At 41.5% G+C, this 23,577-nt stretch overlaps 3 protein-coding genes across 10 annotated transcripts in view; 2 read left to right on the forward strand and 1 right to left on the reverse strand.

Annotated features, from left to right (window-relative positions):
- Positions 1 to 7,876, forward strand: part of hspb11 (heat shock protein, alpha-crystallin-related, b11) — a 21,115-nt gene extending 13,239 nt beyond the window's left edge. For 3 of the 4 annotated variants that reach the window (XM_069938083.1, XM_069938084.1, XM_069938085.1), the window contains 4 exons: positions 1,858 to 1,964; positions 3,870 to 3,938; positions 4,053 to 4,096; positions 7,149 to 7,876. In XM_069938083.1, coding sequence (XP_069794184.1) covers positions 1,858 to 1,964; positions 3,870 to 3,938; positions 4,053 to 4,096; positions 7,149 to 7,256 — 328 coding nt within the window. In that variant the 3' untranslated portion in view covers positions 7,257 to 7,876. The remainder of the gene's footprint in view (positions 1 to 1,857; positions 1,965 to 3,869; positions 3,939 to 4,052; positions 4,097 to 7,148) is intronic. The other variant, XM_069938082.1, reaches the window with a different exon arrangement.
- On the reverse strand, positions 7,304 to 22,461 carry dio1 (iodothyronine deiodinase 1). The gene is made up of 4 exons (XM_069938079.1): positions 21,844 to 22,461; positions 15,494 to 15,637; positions 10,769 to 10,968; positions 7,304 to 9,480 (listed from the first exon to the last, which is right to left on the reverse strand). The coding sequence occupies exons 1-4, from the start codon at positions 22,172 to 22,174 to the stop codon at positions 9,415 to 9,417; spliced, it is 741 nt and encodes a 246-aa protein (XP_069794180.1). The 5' UTR covers positions 22,175 to 22,461; the 3' UTR covers positions 7,304 to 9,414.
- The window catches only part of LOC138763615 (protein YIPF1-like), a 24,245-nt gene continuing 22,980 nt past the window's right edge, over positions 22,313 to 23,577 (forward strand). For 2 of the 5 annotated variants that reach the window (XM_069938078.1, XM_069938077.1), the window contains exons 1-2: positions 22,313 to 22,641; positions 23,447 to 23,523. In XM_069938078.1, coding sequence (XP_069794179.1) covers positions 23,493 to 23,523 — 31 coding nt within the window. In that variant the 5' untranslated portion in view covers positions 22,313 to 22,641; positions 23,447 to 23,492. Of the gene's footprint in view, positions 22,680 to 22,862; positions 23,005 to 23,446; positions 23,524 to 23,577 lie in introns of those variants that run through there. The other 3 variants (XM_069938075.1, XM_069938074.1, XM_069938076.1) reach the window with 3 other exon arrangements.

Raw genomic sequence — 23,577 nt, forward strand, 5'->3', positions numbered from 1 at the left:
CATGCCACCCAATTAACTACAACCCCTGGTACATTTTGAACGGAGGGAGGAAGCAGGAGCCCCTGGGGAAAATTCACGTGCAAACCCATGAGAACTTACAAACTCCTTACGGACAGTGCAGGATTCGAACCCCAGTCCCAATCACTGGTGTTGTAAAGGTGTTATGCTAACTGCTACGCCAACTGTGCCACATTGTAAAAGTGAATGTTCTCTGAAGCAACACACAACCCTTGGGAGCAAAAATTCAGGCAACGGAACACCCCAGTTGTGCCTGCCTTCACCAGCTGTTTTAATAAAGTTTCAATAAAGGTATATTTGAATAAAATGGCAGTGCCCAGGATGAAGAGCCTGCCTGGTGCCACTTGCTGCTGGAGAGACTCTCCCAAAGTGTCCCTGTCTGGTCAGAGCCTATATCTTTATTAGTATATTATTAAGCATATTAGTATGGCTTTATCTGTAAACTTGGGGGGGGGCGGTTAATTATGATGGCAGCACAGCTTACCAACTAGCGCAATGCTGTTCCAGTGCTCGCAAATAGGATTTAAATTTTAAAGAAGATGCACCAAGGGTCTGACCGGACGGAACACTGACATGGAGGTGAGTTGGGTTGCGCCGAAGGTCTGACTAGGAGACCTGGATGAAGAGCCATTCTATGTCACTTACTGCTGGTGTGACTCTCCCAAAGTGTCTCCCTATCCCTGCCTAGTTATAGTTTTTATTAATATTAAATATATTAATAAGGCTTTATCTGTAATCTTGTGGGAGGATGAGTGTTAATTAGGTTAGTGTAGCAGCCAGTGCAATGCTGTTACAGCACCACTGACCACGGTTCAAATTTAAATTTTGTATGTTTTGCGTGCATGACTTCATTAAAGCGAATTTTACTTAATTAAAGCCTACAATACTGATTTTTTTTCAAATTTCTTTACATTTTGCACTGTCTTGTGCCTTTTAATGTCGTATTCTTAATGCAGGTATATTAGGCATTGTAAGAATAAGTCAGAAATTTTTAATTTCCAGCATCTGTGTGTGGTGCACAGAATAATCACGTCAACATGATGGAGTGATTAAACGGCTTTAATTAACAAAAACCTGAGCATGACTGATACTCTACTTGGCCAGGTTCCAGGTACAGGAGAAAGAGGGGGCAAGTCCAGACACGCCAGCCTTTATTGGGAAGGAGCCAAGGGAGGGGTTAGGGAAGGTCAGGTAGATTCGGACTGGCCAGTCCATACATCTATACAATTGCCTTTCACCACACTGTGTTCCCCATAGGTGCCAGAGAATGGAGATTTTACTGTAATATCTTCAGACCATGTCGTTTCTGGCTACATTAGGGTCATCACCTGCCTGTCATCTTTGCTGCACACTATCTTTGATTTACTGCTGTTTTCCCCCTTCTTCAATCCTTCACTCTGGTTCTCATCCCCTGCCAGTTAGAGTAATAAGAGAAGGTTCAAGAGCCTGATAGCAGTTGGGGGGGGGGGAGGTGGGGGGTGGACTTTAGAGGTTCTGTACCTTCAGGCTTCTGTACTTTCTTGCCAAAAGTAGCAGTAAGAAGAGGTTGTGATCAGGCTGATAGAGCTCCTTTTTGATATTGGCTGCCTCTCGTAGCAGCATTTCATATAGATATCTAATAGATGGTTAGTTGATTATTAAGCATATTATGTCTATATTTGCTACTTTTACTTTTTGAGGGGAAAATATTGTTTATAAACATAAGTTGATCTTCAATATATTTAAAATCATGCCACTTAAGATTGAAGTTTGATGTTTTCTTATTAAACCTATAACTTCATTGAAATGAAAATGCTTTTTAAAAATTGTACATAAAAGATTTCTCATTTTTACTTGCAGTAGTACAGAAACATTTTGGATCACAACAGGAATGTTCCCACAAGAATTTATTATACGTTTTCCTGAACTAATAAGTATAAGTTGTGTGAAAATTCACTCTTATAATGGTAAGATAATTATTTGCTATTTAACAAAAGATTTACAATAAAAACAAATTTGTTGCTTTTTTTTTAATGAGGCGATTCCTTCCTGGGCTATAATTGGCTTGCAAATGGTAGGAGAGGAGATGGCAGAAGAATTTATTTATAAATGGAATTTTTAATTAATTAAAAGGAAAAAAACTGATTATTGAAATGTGTAATTTATATTTGAGATAAAATTAAATAACTTGTGGGATTAAGTGAAGGATTATCCTCAAAGATGCCTCTATCTCAAAACAGCTTTAATACCCATGACTTTGGGTAATAGAATCATGGTATCAGGTGCATTGAAGGTTGTTATGATTAACAGAGGCAATTTATGACTTTTGAGGGACTTAAAAATAAATATAATTTACCTAACAACACATTCTTCTGCTATCTCCAATTGTGATCTTTTTTGAGGGAAAAGTGGTGACCATTAATGGTTCTACCAATGTGCTCTGACATAAAATTCTAATTTGGAAGGGGATGCAACCAAATTTTTCCAAGAGCAAAGCCCAAAATCTGAACTACATAGATCAAGGGAGAGATGGGGATTGGATTTGGGCATTGTAATCTATCTATATGTTGATAGTATGACTACCTTAATTAATTCTAGATATAGACTGATTCATTATAATTTTCTGCACCAATTATATATCACACCTCAAAAGATATGTAAAAATAAACCAAATTTTCTGATAGGTGTTTTAGGTGTGGTGTAGATGTTGGTACCTTTTCACATTCCATCTGGTTACCCACGAAATTAAGACCCTTTTGGATAGAATTGGGGGAAGTGTTGGCATAAAACTGTGGGGGTGAACTTCCCTCTAGACCCAGAATTGTTTCTTCTGGGGAATTTAGCAGTTATAAAAGTTAATTGCGTTGTCAATAGCCAGGAAATGTATAGCGGTAACATGAAAATCCAATTCCCTACTTCACATTGAACATGAAAGTGCAAAGTTGTATTCCCCTTGAGAAGATTACTTATAGTCTTAGTATGTTCATCAAAATTTGGCAACCTTATTTAGATTACTTAAATGCCCAGATTGTATAATTTATTTTGATATTTGTCAATTAGTATACTCCTTATTAGAAATTTAATACTTTTAAAATGATGTGACTCTGAGATGTCGAACCTTGCTCCTGTTGCTTTTTCTTTTCTATTTTCGTTCTTTTTATTTCCCTCTATTCCCTGTTGTCTGTCCCCTTTTCTTTTGAATCTGAGGAGGGGGCACAGGGAGAAGAGGGAATCTCCTTTGTGGCTTGTATTCCATTGCAAGTGCACAAAACACTCTGAGTAGAGCAAAGTTTCAGTTCAACTGATTTACTAATTCAAAATCACGTGCTTAAGAGGCCTGCGCTTCCCCGCAACCCTTGTGCCCTGCAGAGCGTAAGTGTCATTGGCTTCCGGGTTGAGGCCTTGCCCCACTCTGAGAGTCCCCTTGGATGTCGCTGGCATCCACCCGCTGCAGCCAGATTGCTTGTCAGGTGGGTGAACCACCACACCTTTTCTTTTGGACCTTATGAATATTTGTCTATGATTTTGTATTCAATGTAATATTGTTATTATATTAATTGAGTCCTATATTCTGTATTTTTTAAAAACTTAAATAAAATATTAATAAAAGATTTACAATGAAAGGGTTATTACATGCATGTTGGGGGAGGGTTAAAGAGCAAATAACAGGGCTTTTGATAAATAATTCATCTATTTTTAATTTGGAATTACAAATAAATTATTATTTTAAAGACTAATTGCTATGTTTCATTTCAGTGTGCATATGCAATAGATTAGCTTCTCAAGGATAATTAAAATACAAAACACTGGCTGCTTAAAATAATTCCAGAACAGTGCAAAATAATATATTTCATCCTGATTTCTTCCTCCAGTCCGCAGGCTTAGTATTGAGAAAAGTACAGTAAAAGATCCTGTGGATTTTGAACCTTTAGCTAAGAGTGGTAAGATTATTCATCAAACTTATCAATGAAATCAATTGTTATCACAGAATGAAATTGCTTTGTCCCTATTCATCTGGTAGGTTTCACTTTTTGGTGATTCTCTTGTCTAAACAGAACTTGAGCACTATGAGGAACAGCTTCAGTTAGAAGAATTTAAAGTAAGTACTTTTTTTTTTCTTGTATTGATTATACAAGGTAGGGAGTTCAATAAAGAACAATGAACAATGTCAGGCTAAGTTGATTTCCCTTTAGTTCAAGCAATTCATGATCTGTAAGGTACATTATGAATTGGGGTTGTGGGGAGAGGTAGTTGAAAGGCATCTTATTTATAAGGAAATAGGGAATGGGGTTGATGGGAATATTCTGACATCATAGATGCATGAGCTGAATGACCTATTTTGCAAGAAAATGAGAAGCTTGCAAGTGGAAACTATAGTTTTCCCACCAGCGTAAATATTCAGGATTCCTTTATTGTTATGTAATAAACACCGTGCAATGCTACATGAAATTTGCTTTTGTCTGCTGTACAGCAGACACATTCCCCCCATCGGCAGAGATTGCCTGAAGTTCCTCTTACAGTCAGAGAAAGACAAGTAAAAGAGAGTCCCCAAGTGTCTGTAGATTTGCCTCCAGTGCTGCTGCAGCACCCGCAGCCACACAGAGTCCAGTCCAATCAACAGCTTGAGCTCCAGTTCCAAACCTCTGACACAATCAGGAAACTTTCAACACCCTTGCACCCTCTCACATTCCAATTCCAGTACCTAGTACCTCTTAAGCTAGTCTCCAGCCAATCTCCAGCTGTCCACCGCCTGGTGTGAACCCTTCAACCACAGTCACCTGCAGCCTCAATTCGCCTATAGCCCACTGCCTGCGTGTTCTTCAACTGCAAAGCCCTTCACTATTTCGCTGTTATGATCACCATCCCTTGGGTAATCTCTGCTTTTTCTCAATCAGTGGGCTGTTCTCCCTGCTTCCTGACGCCCTGCGTCTGTTCTGCTGCTGATCATGAGCACTGACACCTTGAATGTAGACCCAAATAAAGCCAGTATATTGGAGCTGATGGCAATCAGACTGGGTGGCTGCATCCCATGGGAGTGCTGTGTCTCTGCTCTCTGCATTCCATGGGTGCGCATCAGCGCTGCCAAGTGGGGGTAATTTAAAGAATGTTGTACTGAGCTGACATCAATGAAGTTTTGAACACAGTATAGTAATGGTTTGCGATAAGTCCAAAAAAACTGGCGCCAAGTTGAGGAGTAAATTAAAACAAAGATCTCAAATTCTAACAGATACGGCAACATCCCCTTCATATTGTCTGTTTGGACAATGGAAATTGTTTTTTTGGAAGAATTAGCAAGTCACTACTTAAAGATTTTGCGAAGGAATGAAATTTTCTCTTGTAGAATTTTTGTGCAAAAAAGAAATAATTAAATCTTGATTTAAACAGGAAAGTCTGTAGAAGTTGTATGGTAACTTTTTTTTTGAAAACTTTATTTTTAATTTTAAAATACATGTATATATTAAAAAAGAAAACAAACTAAAGTAAAATAACATGAACAAAACCCTCCCACAAAGAAAACCCCACAAGGGGAGCAAAAAACATAGATCAGTTAATTACTTACATACGCTGTGTGATATTACTAGCTTACAATATAAAAAAAAATTAAGATACTTCTAAACCCATAATTTCCAAATAAGATGACCACATCTGAATGAAAATGAACAATTATCATGCAAATTACCATATTCGAGTATAATGCAAAAAAAATGTTCCCCCTTTTTCCCCTCAAACCAGAGGACATGGGTTAAGGATGAAAGGGGAAAAGTTTAGGGGAACATGAGGAGGAACAATTTCACACAGAGTGGTGGGAGTGTGGAATGAGCTGCCAGCTGAAGTGGTGAATGAGAACTCAGTTTTAACATTTAAAAAGAATTTGGACTGGTATATGGATGGGTTATGGACTGGATGTTGGTCAGTGGGACTAGGCCAAAAAAAATTGGCACAGACTAAAAGGACTGAAGGGGCCAGTTTTCTGTGCTGCCAGCCTTTGTTCCATGTAGTCCATTACACAGAAGTACTGGAGAAACCTTTGCTTCCTATGGGCGCAGCATGACCTGCTGAGTTTATCCAGCACTTTTGTGTATTGCATACAAGTAAATAAAACTTTTTTAACCTGCTTTTCTTGATATTATTTGAAACATACCGTGGGTGTAGGTTAATTTGGTTTAAATTGGACGGCACGGACTCATAGGCCAAAATGACCTATTACCGTGCTGTATATTTAAAAAAAAATTATGTAAGATTGTAATAATGACCATTTTCTAGGAAAGCTCAGCCCACCTCTTCTTCCCCCGCACCCCCCAATAATAGTTGTCTTTGAGTTTTGAAATGCATGGTTAGTGTAGCGGTTACTGCAACACTGTTACAGCACCAGCAAATTCCACGTTGTTTGTAAGGAGTTGGTACCTTCTCCCCGTGTTTTTCCCAGGTTCCAAATTCCTCCCATTGTTCGAAATATACCAGAGGTTGTAAGTTAATTGGGCAGCATGGGCTCGTGGGCTGAAAGGGCCTGTTACTATACTGCATATCTAAATTTAAGATAAATATATTTAGGGCAGTATGGTCAGCATAGCAGTTAGTGCAATGCCTTGACAGCTCCAGTGATCGGAGTTCGAATCCTGCGCTGTCTGTAAGGTGTTTGTACGTTCTCCGTGTCTGTGTGGGTTTTCCCTGGGGGCTTTGGTTTTCTCCCACTGTTCGAGACTGACCGGGGGCGTAGGTTAATTGGGTGTAAATTGGGCAGCATGGACTCCTGGGCCGAAATGGCCTGTTACTGTACATCTAAATTTAAAGTTGAACTGGGAAATGCACTATTTTATTTAAGAGCTCCTCCTCTGTTATGAAAGGGTACATTTTGCTGTGTACAGCATTCTGCATTTAGCTGTAATGGTCCTTTCATAATTATTTCCTTCAGTCATTTCAGAGATCTGTACTGTTTCCTCATTGTTAATGTATTTTCCAGTAGAGTTCATTGGACTGAAGCAGTGACTGCTTGTTCCTAATACCAGACACCAAAGCAAATTGTTGTTTCCTTTGTAATGAACTAACTGAATGTGTAACAAGGATCAAATATGTTTTCTCCACTTGGTCAATCAGCACTGAGCTGAGCTACTGATCAAATAAAATGAATTAAAGAACTATTTTCTCTGCAGCTTAATGGAACAAGAGCAACACATCTACGATTTGTTATCAAATCAGGATTTCACCATTTTGTATCAGTACACAAAGTGACAATAGAAAGTACAGAGGAAGTCACTTAAGTGAACAGAGCACAAGTATTATAAAAACCAGACTTCACTGTTCAATCTTTCATCTCTTATGTAAAAACTTTATTGCAATTATTGTGAATAAATGATTTTTGCTTTGCACTATTGCAATCTTCACTGGTACCTCTGAAGAGTGCATTATATTTTCAAATTGACTTAAACCCATCAAATTGAATTGAAATAGCTTTATTATAACCATTTGGATACAATTTATTGAAGATTTCACTCCTAAATGAGCTGTTTAAAACCATGGAAATATACAAACAGATGTTGAATAATTGTTTAATATTTCAGAATATAAAATTTCAACCACTGATTTAAATGCTCTTAGCTAAACTTCAAAACATTAGATAACAGTCATCTTAATTTTGGCTGCAATCTTCATAAATAGCTAAAATCATTGTACTTACAATGGGTGACATATTATATTCCTCAATGAAATGTAAATATCCAGTGAAGCAGAATAATAGCTTTGGTTTTCTCCCACTGTTCGAAACTGACCGGGGGGAGTAGATTAATTGGGTGTTAATTTTGTGTAAAATTCAATGCTCTATTTGGAAAAAAATCTATTTTGCATCAGAAGTTGGGGGTGGGGGGGGGGGAAGACAAGATAACAGACAAAGAATAAACAAAAGTTAACATGGATTTCTGGGGAAAAAATCCTATTGAAGAAACATAACCAGTTACATTTTCCAAATCTGTTATAAAGTAAATAATGGGAAGTTGCTGAATGTGGATTTTCAAAAAGTCAACAATAAAGTCAAAGGTTATTGTGTCAAATTACGGAGCTTGGTGAAAGTAATGACATGAATTGAACATTAACAGACAAATCATAGTAATAAAATTGGTTATTTTAGGATGATTGGCAATAATAATTAGTGATACCACAGGGATGTGGCCTCAGTACTTGGCCTCAGCTATTCATGATTTGAATGAGGGAGGAGAAAGGTAAATAATATGATAATAAATTGGAATGGTATTATTAATTGTGATAGGGAGACAGAGGCTTCCAGATGACTTGGACATTAAATGGATAAAAACTTCCCAGATGTATGTAAATTGTTAAGATCCACTTTGGTTAAAAAAAGCAAAGATAATGAATTATTTAAATAGTGTTAGACTGTTGCATCTTATTCAGGTAAGAGAAAGCAAAAACACAGGAGTAACAAGAGTTAAGGAAGGAATATTAATGTTTGCTTTCATAGCAAAAAGATTAAAGGGACAACTATATTAATGCAGGGCCTTGGCAAGACCACGCAAGTTATTATAGGCGGTTTTTGGTCTCTTTCATCCAAGAAAGAATGTTATCCTAAAATGACTTTGTACAACAATTAAGTTGTTTAGGTTGGTATTCATTAGAGTGAAGAAGAATGAGAAAAACAATCACAGTTTAATATAATCATAATAGGATAGATGGATTAGATATGGCAAGTCTTTCCCTTGACTAGGGTGTTAGATTTGAGCGGTCACTATCTCAGATACAGGGTGAAGCAACAACAAAACATTTCTTCATTCAGAGATGGCAAATCTGTAATTTTTTCTACTGTGGACACCAAAATCACTTCATACATTTAAGGTGATATACATTTATAGATGCAAAAGGCATTGAGATATGGGAGGAGAGGATGGGAATAAGGAATTGAGATAATGGATCAGTCACAATTGAATTGTGGAGTTGGCTCAAAGGGCCCACAAGCTACATCTGCTTCGGTTTTTCTATTTCCAATATTCTGGTTCTTGTTTTCCAAGACATTGAACACTGAGTTTAACATTGGGAATGCAGAATGCACAGACAGAATTCATTTTTTAGGAATCTAGGTTTTTTTTCTTCATGCTATTTTGAAAGTGTTGTCAAAGTGAGTCCTTTAGAATGCAATTGTATTTTAAACACATTACACCACCAGATCCCAGCCCTAACTGAAAAAATTCACAGGTTAAATTATGTAATTAGTACAATTTATATTGAAATATAATCATCAACAAAATATAAAGCTTCTTTTCTTCCACATTCAAATAATCAGATCCCAGTCATTGCAATTTAAAACTGAGAAAATCATGATCAATATGGAAAAGAAAATTTATGGTCATATCTGAGAACATGAACACTTCCTCAGTGGATTACACCACGACTGCAAACCTGCCATCATGTTGTTTAACTTTGGTTTTGCAATATTAATCTTACTTCTTCTAGATTATATCCCTGAGGTCCTCTGTTGCCCTGAAATATATTAAAAAATACTGTTATAGTTGCAAATTAAATATCTTTGCCAAGGATCTTTAGGACATTTATTTGCCTTGTCTTTGATCCATAGTACACCATTTATTCTCATCAGTAATGTTGTATTGTTGCAAACCCGTGTTTCCTATGTACAGAAAAGGTTTTCTAGATCTGTGTTTAAATTCCTTTTTATGGTAAATTAACAAAAAAAATAGCAAAAATACAATTGATTAATGTTATCAATATAGAAATACTGTAGTTTTAATCAAAATCTTAAGATTTTCTGTGTATGTGAACAGTTGATTCTGTGGATTATATTAACTTGTAGGGCAAATGCAACTTATTCAAGACGACGAAGAGCCAGCATTCTGGCATCTGGTACAATTTTATTTAAACTTGAGCAAGGTCATTCTATTGTTAAACTTGGATTTAGAAGTCAAAACACCCAAAGGTTTTATTATAAAACCCATGAACATTGTCTGCCTTACACATTCTTAAGTCAATTTTCTTTTAGTAGCTCATTAAAAATTTCATTTTCTCCCCATCTTCATTGTTTATATTAACACTAAATCTTCCCTTCATTTTAGTTCTTGGTCCATTTACAAAATGCAAAAATACATGGCTGCAAAAAGTAAAATTCAAGCATTAATGTTTACATTTCCATGATTTAGAACATTAACGGTTAGTGTAGTGGTTAGTGCAATGCTGTTACAGCTCCAGTGATCGGGACTAGGGTATGAACCCTGTACTGTCTGTAAGGAGTTGGTGCGTTCTCTCTGTCTGCATGGGTTTTTCCCGGGGCCTCTTACTATTCAAAACTTATCGGGGATTGTAGGTGTAATTGGGCAACACGGTCTCATGGGCCGAAATGGCCTTTTACCATGCTGTATGCCTAAATTTAAATTGAAGATGTACTTAATTGCACCTCTCATCTTCTAAGTCAACAGCCTTGCCAAGTCCCAAAGAACCACCTTTCCCTTGGATACATATTTTACAATAATCCAATCTGGTTGAACAGCTGATATTTGTCCAAGGCCTAACTATTTTGTCTCCTTTGTAGTAAGAGTTGAAAGCATATTTTCTTTCTAAAATGTTTAAGAAAAAGAGAGAATAGACAGGCGAGAGATTCAATAAAACAACAGTCGCATCATCGCATCAATGCACAGGGACATGTGGGATAGATGTATAGCATGAATTTTGATGCATTCATCTGTGTGTTGTACTTTGATAGAAACAAATATCAGTGAAACTCTTGTTTGGATTTGACCTTCAAAGGATAGTCAGTTACCTTGTAAATGATTTTGCCATTGAGCACCACATACAGTCTTTCTGGCATAGCCCCATATTTGGAACTGGCCATATTATCAATTGAGTCGATTACTATTGGACAGGGTGGCTCCTCTTTTAGGAGCAGGCTTGCAGCATTCATACGATCACTTAGTGTTTGATGTTTTTTAATATCCACATTGTTTTTGAAAGCCCAGCCATCTGAAACAAATAGCAATAAAATTAAGCAAATAATAAGACTTCACAAGAACTATACCACTTTTAAAAGATATAAAAGCTGAGATCATTTTGAGTAAGAAGCCCAGATGATAGACCTAAATAATGGTTAAGGAGCCATAACCATTATTAAGCTGACGCAAAATTGGTTTTGTAGTTCTTCCACCAGAAATTGGACTCTTCATTAAAGAAAGATTGCTATGTATCAATTGTTACAGCCCCATTTTAGTAATAAGACAGCCAAACCTTAAGACCAGTCTACTAAGCCAATTGCCTTGAGCTACTTCATCTAGGATTTCTTTCTATCCTATGATAAGAAGTGGGGATGGCAGGTAGTGATTGCCCAGTATTCAATTCCATTTACAACTGCTCAGTAAATGAGTAGTTCAGGCCTGCAAGCCACAAGACCAGGACAACATGCACAGCTGGGGCTTTGAGCAGATTCATCAGCTTACCCAGTGGTCAGTAAGGTTGTCAGATGGCTGTGCTCCCTACACCTGTTTGCTCTCCAGTCACAGGTGTTTCTGTGCTCCTCTCACATACACTGTTGCTGATCATTTCTGACTTAAAACAGTTCTCTGGGACGAAAGCCCATCATAGCATGGGGACTTCCTAGACAATTAAAAATAGCTGGTGATTTAATGGTTTCAAATTTCTATTGAAAAACAGCTCTTTTAACTTTTCAACTGCAAACCTTCCTGAATGAGAAAGTTCCAAATATCTGCACATTCATCAGCATTAAAATGTGCTGTGCTCCAATATTGGACACTTGGTTAGACTGCACAGATTCAGCAATTGCATTAATTTCAATGGAGAGAAGTGGCTGAGAGGGTGATTGGTTTTTTGACTTCTGTAATGGAATATATATTTGGGAGATAATTGGTAAAATTAGAGTAGGTTACATACATACACACATTTTAAAACAAATCTTATTTGAAATATTGAAGAATTCATATTCAGTGAACTTTACAGAAACAATGGAGAATTTTATGCACATTTTGCAAGTAGGTGCTAATTGAAATGATGTCATGAAATGAATAGACCATTGTCTTGGAGGAGACAAACTGGCTGTTTGCAAGTACCTAGAGAGCTCACAGAAAAGTTACTCCTGGGTTTTGTTTATCTAGGACAACAGATGGGAGCAGAAGGATAACTTGTGGTTTGCTGAAGAAGGTGGGGGATTTTGCAAGTGAGAGAGTCACATGGGCTTTCTAGCAGTCTCATTTGGGGAGAGAGAGAGAGAGAAGACAAGCTTCACAAGCTCTCTCAGCCAGTGTGTGTGTGACACTGAATAGTCACAGCTGAAACAAGCCAGGAAAAGCTTGTTGTAAACAAAGCTCCAGTGTGGCAGATGGGTGGGAGTGCTATTTGTCTGATGTTTCTCTTGGAATAAGTGGAACAGAAAGGAACTCCGCAGTAGCCTGAAAGAAAGAGGTTATCATCTGGAGAACCCTGACGGGGCAAATTTCATTAATGAGAGAGGTGACTAATGGTGGTACCTCAGTTGTGGATATCCTGGAACAACAAACATCTCTCTGCAAACCTCCAAAGAACCTTCCTGACTGGTAAACATTTACCTTTCGAGCATCAAAGCCTGATGAACTTTATACTTGTTAAATTCTAGGCACAGTATAAGAATTGCCTGCAACCAGAGAACTTGGAAGAAGGAGAAGTGAGATTGAACTGTGAAGCAAAGAACTTTTCTTAAAATTTATACACACATCATACACGTGCGCTTAGAATTAAAATGGGTTCATTTAGGTTTGTTAAGTATAGAGATAAGTTAAAGTTTGATTCTGTTTTCATGTTTAAAGATACAACTTTTGTTTAAGTAACTACTTGTCTTGGTGAATATCTATTGCTGCTGGGTTTTGGGGTCCTTTGGGCTTGTAACACTTAATTGTCAGGTTAAATATGTTAAATGTTACATTTTAGAACTAACAGAACCATAGAACATTACAGCACAGAAAACAGGCTCTTCAGCCCTTCTAGTCAGTGCCAAATTATTATTCTGCCTCGTCCCACTGACTTGCACCCAGTCCACAGTGCTTCATACCCCTCCCATTCATCCATGGACCTGTTCATTTTTTTTTTCTGAAATATTAAAATCGAGCCTGAATTCACCACTTCAGCTGGTAGCTTGATCCACACTCCTACTTTTCTCTGTGTGAAGAAGTTCCAACTAATGTTCCCCCTAAACTGGCTAAGGACATTTTAAATATTGTATTAATAAATAGAAAATCTTTAAAAGATGTATATTATAGGGCCCCCTGCAATTTCTAGTCTAGCCTCCATCAAGGTCCTAGGGGATATCTTGTCAGGCCTTGGGGATTTATCTACCCTTATTTAAGACAGCAAGCACCTCCTCTTTAATATGTATAGGTTCAATAATCTCACTGCTTGTTTTCCTTACTTCCCTTGACTCTGTGCCAGTATTCTGAGTCAATACTGATGCAAAAAACACATTTAAGATCTGTCCCATCTCTACTGGGTACAAGGAGACCAATTTGGTCCTTACTCTCATTTTGCTCTTAATATACCTGTAGAAACCCTTAGGACACACATGTCAAACCTGGCCCGCGGGCCAAATATTTGGCCCGCAAGATCATTTCAAAGATGTATTAGAGGTGGCCTGCCCTGCAGCGAGAGCCGATGCTGTTTTTTGGTAATGTCACCCCCACCATCCTCCCCCTTCATTGCACATCCTTCCCCACCCCCTAACTATCCCCTTCCCCCTAAAACCACCCCCCTTAAAAGATGGCCAGAATATTCTCAAAAAGGAATCCAGAATGGTAAAGTTCCACAAACCTTCTGCTGGGAATCCTAACAACACCCGGGCATCAGATCCACGGGACGCGGAGGGAGCAACAGTGTTGCAGGTTGACCGTGCAAACTTTGAGAACGGGGAAAACAAAATTGTAACACGAGAAGTCTGTCGATGTCATCAGCCGGCAAGCCAGTTGGAAGGCTCCCCGCACAACCAGTCACTTCTCCCACTTGTCGAGCGGTGTGGCGGATTGGCGAGCGCTTGTGATTTCCTGTCGGCGCGACGGACATGGCAGGCTGCGCACGGCCCCCGCTGTTCCGCAAAGGCTGATTGGCAGCGCGCTGGGCCTGAGTGGGTGGGTAAGCAGGGGTGGCCTGAGGGTGTAGGTGAGGAGTAATGGGCAGGGAAAGTTATGGTGGTGCGAGGGGCAGTTAGAGGGAGGGATGAGTAGAAGGAGGGGTGGATAGGGAAGAGGTAAAAGGGGAGGGCCAGGGCGAGTAGGGGAGGGGTGATTAGAGGGTGAGAGACGGGTAGAGGGAGGAACAGGTTGAGGGGAGAGGCAGTAGAGGGGCATGTATAGGATGGGGTGGGTAGAGGCAGAGCGAGTGGAGTGAGGGGTGAGTAGAGGTTGGGTAAAGGACTGGTCAGGTAGAGGGATGATGAGTTGAGGGTGAATAGAGGACTAGAGCCTGAGGAGTGAGCAGGAAATGCTGAGTCCTGATGCAGGCCAAAATGGACACAGCCTGTGATTGCTGACTACATCTCCACAGGGACCAAATAGGTTTCCCTCAGGTCAAGCAAAGGGTGAACTTGAGCTACCTACTCCTGACCTGTAACATTATCCTCCTAAAGTTATATCCTAAAGTTTAACATTACATATGTTGAAAGAAGAGAAAACATGCAGATGTTGTTGAAAATTTTCAATAAATATTTAGTTCGGCCCTCGACTTAGTCCAAGTTTTTAAGTTTGGCCCTCCGTGAATTTGAGTTTGACACCCCTGCCTTAGGATTTTCTTTCACATTGTCTGCCAAAGCAAACTCATATCTTCTTTTAGTCCTGATTTCCTTCTTAACTTTTACATTTTTTTAATATTCCTCAAGCATCTCATTTGCTCCTTGTTGCCTATTCCTCTCTCATCCCCAATATCCATCGAAAATCAAGGTTCCCTATGTCTGTTAACTTTGCCTTTTATCCTGACAGTAAAAGAGAACCTGTTCTCAAAATTTCACCTTTGAAGGCCTTCCACTTACCAGACATATCCTTGCCAGAAAACAACTTGTGCCATTCCACACTTGCTCATTTCCCATTTCCTCAAAATTGGCCTTTCTCCTTATCCATAATTAACTTTAAATTAATGGCATTATGATCACTGAACCCAAAATGTTTCCCTAAAACTAAGTTTATGGCAGTACATTTTAATTGACCTTGGATTTCTTTTTCTTTATGAATGTCTGACAGTCAATCAATTTTTTGATAGTTTTGATAACTAGTTTAGTCTAAGGAATGGCATGAATGGGTTTCAAAGCGTTTCAATAAGACCTGACGGTTAATTGACAATTAGTGAGATTGCATTACTTTAGATCTTGCCAATCTCCCCTTGAAAATTGCTTCTACCCGGTAAGTGTGGATTTAGTGGGTGGGCAACTTGTTACCATGGATGGCAGCTCTGCAGAAATTCTATCACTAACCCTTCAGCATACATTGAAGATAGTTTAAAATGGTATGCTTGAGAACCTCTATACCTGTGGCATGTGCCTCTTGAATGTACACAATGAGGAAATCAGCTTTTGAGCTGAAGTCTTTGACAAGTCTTTTGAACTCATCAAACTTGAAGAGAAATGGAGGTCAGGAGCAACTTCCGAAATTCAATACCAGTGGTTGGTTATCTAGAAAGAAAATTTAATCTGTTACCAAAAGAGTTGTGAGAATACAATTATCTGCCAAAGCAGATTGCATTAGATGAATATGAAAATAATGCATGATAAATATTTCTAACCAATGGATTTTTTTGCATATTTATTTTTCCCAAAGAGAATGACGATTAGAATGACTTATGTGTGAAGATGAAAAATATTTACACAATGAGTAAATGATCTGTAATGCCTAACACAAAAGGATGATCTCAGTAAATTTATTAAAGAGAGCTGCATATATACTGTACTTGTAAAACAAATCAAAATTTTGGAGAAAGGGTTTGGGAGTTTAATTGTTTAGCTTTTTTTTTAAAAAGAGTTCATATAGAGATGGAAGTGCTTTATTCAAGTTTATTCAACTTTAGTCAAGTTTATTATTAACTGATTGCACAGTACAACCTGATGAAATGGCATTGTCTGGACCTTGGTGCAAGCATGCAGATGTACAACCAAACAACTCACATACAGACAACAATACATATGCAGGACAAGTATTCATATTGTTTCATGAATATGAGAGTGGGAAAAAGCTGTTTCTCAGCCTGATGGTGCTGGCTCTGATGCTCCTGTATCTCTTTCTTGATGGGAGCAGCTGAAAGCAGTGAAATGCATCTTAGTTATATCTAATGTGTCTTTTATAAGTGGCTTTCCTGTATTACACATCAGTGATTTTCCTAAATTATGTGAGAGTCAATAATGCAGAATAAAACACAGGCTAGCGTCGGGTTACATGTTACTGAATTCTTATCTCGAATAAACAACATTGCACTAATTAATTGGTGAACCCATCAGCCAGATCATGTCCTCTTCACACTACTAACATCACGAAAAAGGTACGAGAGCCTGAAACACAGCACCTTGAGACGCAAGGACAATGTTTATCCCTCTGCCATAAGATTTCTCAATGAATAATGAACCACAGACTTTCACTTATTTTCTTGCGCTATTTAGTTCTGAAATAAATTTATAGCAATATTTGCACTGTAAAGCTGCTCCAAAACAATGAATTTTGTGACCCGTTCATAAATTCTGATAAAACAAACCCTTAAAGTTGTTTACCTTCCTGCATGACTTGGAAACCAGCTATCAGAACTGGGATTCAAAGGTGTGCTGAGGCCAAGAATGGGTCCTAAGGGCCTCAGGTGCTGACGATTTCCTGGTTGTATTGGGAGTTTGGATCTGGAGCTCAGGTTGCCTGAGAACTAAAGTCTCGTGTGGCTGCAGGAGCTCGGGACCTGAATTCACAGACGCTCATTTGGCGATTTCACCCCACAGGCAAACGGTGACCCTAATTTTCCTGGAGAAATTCTCAGTTCTCCCAGGCCTTTCACACTGCAGTCCAAATTCATGGGTATTCACCCTCCCCAGCAATTTAGGGGGAGTCCCACCCCCAACTGCCCACCCACTCCCTCCTTCCCGGCCATCAGTAGATTAGTCACTCGCTCGCTCACTCCCTCCCTCCCATTGGTAGGTTGGTTGCTCGCCTGCCTGCTCCCTCCCCCCCAGTCGATCATCAGTCACTCGCCCACCTGGTCCCTCCCTCCTGGCCGTCGGTAGGTCGCTTGCCTGTCCTGCAGTAGTGTATTGTGCTGATGGCTGGCTCTGCCCCCATCTGCTCACATATAACCCTGGTGTCCTGTCGAAACCCAGAACCCTTCTGAAGACTACTGTGAAACCCTGCTCATAGTTATAAGCTAATAAAAGCGTTTATTCTCCCTCCAGTTGTGAGTTTTTATTCGCACTACAATTTTATGAGCTTATTCCCTAAACGATGGAAGTGCTACTCAAGCCAGGGATGCTGCTGATCAACCCTCTGTCCCCTGACGCGGTTACATGAGGCAGCGACTGCTCGAGTCAGGAAAAAAGGACCTGACTAGCCATGTTGAACTGGCCAAATTGTTGGAACATGCCAAGCTCGAGAACGACGACCTCAAAGCTAGCAAGCTTGCTCACCCAGGTGAACCCTTCCAAGGGCTGGCTGCTCCTGCTACCCCTGCCCTAACGACTGCCACTTCCCGTGCTAGAGAGTGCTTTTTCTGCGGCAAGAGCCAGCATTCCCGATCTCGTTGCCTGTAAAGACTCTGTGTGTTCTAGCTATGGCAAGAAAGGGCATTGCGTGAGGGTTCGCAGCGCGAGGGGAAGCCCGGGAAAGTCCACGTCTGAACCACTCCCGGACCCAATTCCAGTCCCGAGCTGTCTGCCCCAAATTCATGCGAACCCACTTGGTGTGCTACACGCCGATGGAGGGTGGCATTGACAGTGAGGAAATGGCGCAAAAAGGTTCGGTGGCCATCTTGCCGTGACCCAAATTCAAACTTGGCACCATCATCGTCAGAGGAGGAAGGAGGGCAGCCATCTTGCTGTGCTACAAGGTCAACATCATCTTACCCACGCAGGGTAACCCATGACGGTGGGGGTCACTCGAGTGAAGAGCATGGTGTCTCCGGGGTCCTAGCCTTGATGGTCCTAGATCAGGACAGACCTCACCAGCTCAGCAACTGGATAGTGACTGTGAAGGTAAATGCCATTAAATGCCTAACTGACACAGGCTCTACTAAAAGCTTCATATACTTGATGAATTGTGTGCTCTGGTGTTGTTGAGTCTGGACTTCCTGTGTCACCTGAAGTGTGACCTTGGACTATTCTGGTCCCCTCCCCCCTGTAACGGTTTGGAATGGAGGGTCCCTAAAATCAGAACCCACATGCAGCCTCTCCACACTGAATATCGATCCCCCACCTCTCTTCCCAAACCTGTCCTCGGACTGCAAATCTATTGCTACCAGCACAGCAGACCGAGATTTTATAAAGACTGAGACACAATGTCTACTCAACGAAGGTATCATCAAACCTAGCTCCAGCCCGTGGTGAGCGCAAGTGGTAGTGGTGAAAGGGGAAAACATGTCCAGGCTAGTAATTGACTATAGCCAAACTATTAATCGGTACACACTCCTGGACGCATACCCCCTTCCTCGAATTTCAGACATGGTGAATGATATTGTGCAGTATCGGGTCTATTTGACCATCAACCTAAAAGCTGCTTATCACCAGCTGCCAATCCATTCTGAGGAACATCCATATACGGCATTTGAGGCCAACAGTCATCTCTATCAATTCCAGAGGGTCCCTTTTGATATCACTAACAGGGTTTCTATCCTCCAGAGGCAGATGTACAGAATGGTGGATGAGTATTGGGCGAAGGCTTCATTCCCCTAACTCGCTAACATCACCATCTGCAGCCACACCTTGGAAGACCATGATGCCAACCTCCAGAGTTTTCTCCACGTGGTGAAAGCACTGAACCTTACTCTGACAAGTGTGTGTTCAGGACTAAACGTCTGGCTATCCTTGGCTACTTAGTGAATGGCATAATTGGCCCCGATCCTGATAGGATGCGTCCCCTGTTAGAGCTCCCCATCCCCTGGACCACAAAGGCTTTGAGGAGATGTCTAGGATTTTTCTCATATTATGCCCAGTGGATCCTTCAATACGCTGATAAGGTTTGCCCTCTCTTAAAAGCCACTAATTTCCCTATCTCGCCTGAAGTCCAAATGGCTTTTAACTACCTCTGGAATCACATTATGAAAGCCGCCATGCATGTGGTGGATGAGAATGTACTTTTCCAAGTGGAAAGCGATGTTTTGGACGCAGCCCTGGCTGCGACCCTCAACCAGGCTCAGACATTACAAGGCCACGAACTCCGGAACCCATCGGTGGAAAAGGAGGCTCAAGCCATTGTAGAAGCTGTGAGGCACTTGAGATACTACCTGGCTGGTAGGAAATTTATGCTCCTCACTGACCAGCGCTCGGTCGCATTCATGTTTAATAATGTAAGAGGAGCAAAATCAAAAATGACAAAATTGCTACAATTTTGACATTGTCTATTGGCCAGGAGCCCTTAATACCCTGCAGATGTCTTATCCAGAGGAAGCTGTGCCTCTGCATACACCGGGCAACTGTGGTCTCTGCATAATGAGCTCTGCCAACCAGGGGTTACCCACATGGCTCATTTTGTCAAGGCCTGCAACCTGCCCTACTCCATGGAAGACGTCAGGGAAATGACCAGGTCTGCGAGGAGTGCAAGCTGCATTTCTACAGTCTCGCAAAGCTACACCTGATCAAGTCATCCAGGCTCTTTGAACGGCTCAGGGTTGATTTTAAGGGACCTCCCCTCCACGAACAGGAACACTTTCTTCCCATCATTGATGAGTACTCCCGCTTCTTGTTCACCATTCCATGTCCAGACACATCCACTTCGTCATTCATAAAGGCCCTAGATTCCATTTTTGCCCTGTTCGGGTATCCCAGCTATATTCATAGCAACTGGGGCTCATCCTTTATGAGTGATGAGCTACATCAGTACCTGCTGGTGAGGGGCATCAAATCCAGCAGGACCACTACCCACAACCCCCAGGGGAATGGGCAGGTTGAAAAGGAGAATGCTATGGTCTGGAAGACTGTCAAACTGTTCCTGGTCAAAAGGCCTTCCAGACTCACGCTGGCAGGAAGTCCTCCCATTGGCACTCCATTCCATCTGGTTGATAGTATGTACCGCGACCAACGCTACTCCTCACGAGCTCCTATTCAATTTTGAAAGAAGGTCAACATCGGGAACCACATTCCAAACCTGGCTCACCACTCCTGGTCCAGTCCTTCTCAGGAAGCACGTGAGGAGAAGCAAGACTGACCCCCCACCCCAGTGGAAAGGGTGAAACTGCTCCATGCTAATCCCACATATGCCTATGTGGAGTACCCAATGGCAGAGAGGACACCGTCTCCATCAGGGACCTGGCACCCGCCGGAACAGAGGGTCTGTTGCCTCGTGCCCTGCGAGCCACCGAGCTCATTCTTGCCACCCCCAGTCAGGGCCTCAGGGGATCTGGTTCAGGAGTAAAGTGCATCACCCTCCACCATTGGGCCGGAGTCCCAGCCCACCTCTTTTCCCTCACAAGGGAACCAGGAGATCCAAGGAGCCCAAGGCCCCCTGGGACTAAGGTGCTCCACCAGGATCTCCAGAACCCCAGATCGCTTAAATCTGTAAGTAACTGTATATTTTTCAACCTTTTTTTTCCTGAACCCATGTTCTCTGTCTTCATTCACAGACCCTAAATTCTGCAGGAAGGGCTGAATGCAGTGAACTAGGATTCACTGGTCGTGTGTTGTGCCTCCCGGCTCCACCCCCATCTGCTCACATCTAACCCTAGTTTCCCACCTAAACCCAGAATCCTTCCAAAGACTACTGTGAGACCCTACCCATAGAGTTATAAGCTAATAAAAGCGTTTGTTCTCCCTCCAGTCGTGAGAGCTTAAATAAAAGCTCTCCACACCCTCCCCTCAGCCATCCGTCGGTCACTTGGCCACCCGCTCCTTCCCTCCCCCCGGCTGTTTGTCGGTCGGGTTGGTTGCCCACCTCCCCGCACTTCGGGGCCGCTTTGGCCCGTCGCGACGGTGGCGCAATGTGGGACGAATGGCTGACTTCGTTTCGCATCATCTCTCATGCTCCGGGAAAATCAGCTGCGTGATGGATTAGAGTTAACAAGGCTGACCATTCATCCCACATTGTGCTGCCGAAGCGACCCGCTCTTCTCTGGTGGGAAGTATCTTTTAATTTTCATCGCCTACAAAGCGCTGATGTCACGCGGCTGCCTGCTTGGCCATTTGGCTCTTCACACTGATGGTCTGGGAAAAATTCCCGGCCCTGGACCCATTTAAAATTCCCGGGCCAATCTTTCTCACCACAGGTTCATGGGAAAATTTCCGGGGAATTTCCATTTTACAATACGGTATGAAAAAGGGACTCCTTTTTGCTTCTTATTGTTTGGGGCACCGGCAATGCTCATGGTGACTCTTGCCTGACAGCAAATGTATATTACATTTTTACTGACATTACGTGATAATAAAAGGAACCTTTGAAATGAAGGGGTGATCCCAATTCTTGCTTATCCCTTTGAATCCATTTCAATGAGCATTATAAACAAATGCTGAAAAGTATGGATTGTTGAGCCTCAACAGGACGCATTCAAGTGCTTGCTTGTCCCTGCCTGTTCTGGATCTGAACTCACCATCATGTTGTACTTTTACCATCGGTTGCACAGATTAAGTCGATTTGTTGAGCTAAAGGAAAATATGCACGTTACTTTTTTTGTACACGCCTCATGCAGTGAGATGCAAGTCATACATACCTTTCGAGAAATCAAGCAGTCGATGTTCCTTGTGGTCAAAGTCGATGACTCGAGTATTGGGAGCAGAGGTGCCACTGAAAGCTTCATCTCCGGCATTTATTAATAGATGTTGCACCACGACCTTCATAAACTTAAAACTGAAAAATGTTGGGCCCCAGTCTTCATATTTAAATTTTGAATTTTGTGTCATGGTGCTTTTCATTCCAGCTTTCAGAACGATCTTCTTCAGGGTTTCAGGAAAGAGAAGCATCATAATTTTACCAATCAATGTCTGCAGAAAGATATAGACCAGAAGGCCCAAAGTCTTCAAGTACACAGTGAATTTCCCCATGTCCGCCTTGAACTGAACAGCAGCCTGTGAACTAAATACTGCTCCTCCTTTCCGTGCAACTCGATTCGACACGGAAGGGTTGACGCTCCATCGGTTCGAAAGGTCCAGCCCATTTTATTGATCGTGAGCTCTCAGCTGACCCTGGGTCATTCTCCGTGAGTGCGCACAAAGAAAGACATCATCGCCTTCGTGGTTTTGGAGGGGGTGATCGCCCGCAAAATAGAAGCAGGGCGCGGCGCAGCTTGGCTGACCCATTGTTTGGGCCGAGCACTGTTCAGCGTGGTCGTGGGGAATAGATTTGTCGGGGTGGATGAAGTTGCCTTTAAGGAGGACGTCGCCTTTAAGGAGGGGTGACTGGTGACGTGTCGTCCTCGTCCGGCCCGTGCTGCGCCATTGGGGTCCGACGTTGGGTGGAGAAGCAAAACGCCCCGCTGCCAGGAGGGAAGGAGTGTGAGCTCCTGCCCACGGTGAGGGAGGCCAGGGCCCGAGCCTTGTCAAGAAAGGGGTGGGTTTGTTTTTGGGGTGGGGGGGGGCGGCGTCGGTAATCCCCCTGCCCAGCCAGTCCCCCTCCCCTTGGGAAACCTCCCCGCCCAGCCACACTCTGCCCACTTGTTATTCGCCCCGCCCCGCGGTGCTGCCTCTGAGGCTGCTGACGGGGCACATTCTTATCGAGGTGGAGACCGGTCGGTCGGGTTGACAGCCCTGACAGAGCCATCAGAGTTGAAGTGAAACTTGCCCCACTCGAGCACAGTGCAGGCTCTTCGGCCCTCGGCGTTGCTTCATGCCCCACTCAGCTTGCAGCAAGGCTTTCCCCATCCTCATCCTTTGAGGTGCAATGTTCATAAAGGACCCTTTCGTCCAATAAATGTTCGTTAACAAATACAAACTAAGGGTCGTTCCTGCATTTTATTTTGTTTTCCCCACTTAATTATCATTGGGGAAGTTGATACTGAAAATTTAAATTTAAAGAGTATTGCTGTAGGTAACTAGTCCGCGATTACTTTATTTGCTTTCTATTTTGGGGTCCACGTTTCCAATGCATTCTTTATAAAATAGAGGTGTAAAAGTGTTGAAGCTCATATACCACGTGTTCATTTTTAAACGTGTGTCTTTTGGTTTTTTTTAATAATGTTTTCATTGATTATAAAATATCCCTGATACCTGTAGGTAAATACATTGTGTTAAAGTGAAGCTTCATTACAATCTATTTTGAGTGAGGCCTTGTCTTTTCTAAATCTGATCCTATTAAATTACCACATTTTTATTTTGCAGAAACTAAAGATCTGTTCATAAATTATTAGTTCTGGCAATCACGTAAATGGCAGCGGCAGATGAATTACAGTTTCAAGGTAACAAGTTTTTAAAAAACATGTTTTTAATGCTATGATATTTGTGTTTTTATC

Source organism: Narcine bancroftii, chromosome 5, assembly GCF_036971445.1.
Source record: "Narcine bancroftii isolate sNarBan1 chromosome 5, sNarBan1.hap1, whole genome shotgun sequence".
NCBI lineage: Eukaryota > Metazoa > Chordata > Chondrichthyes > Torpediniformes > Narcinidae > Narcine > Narcine bancroftii.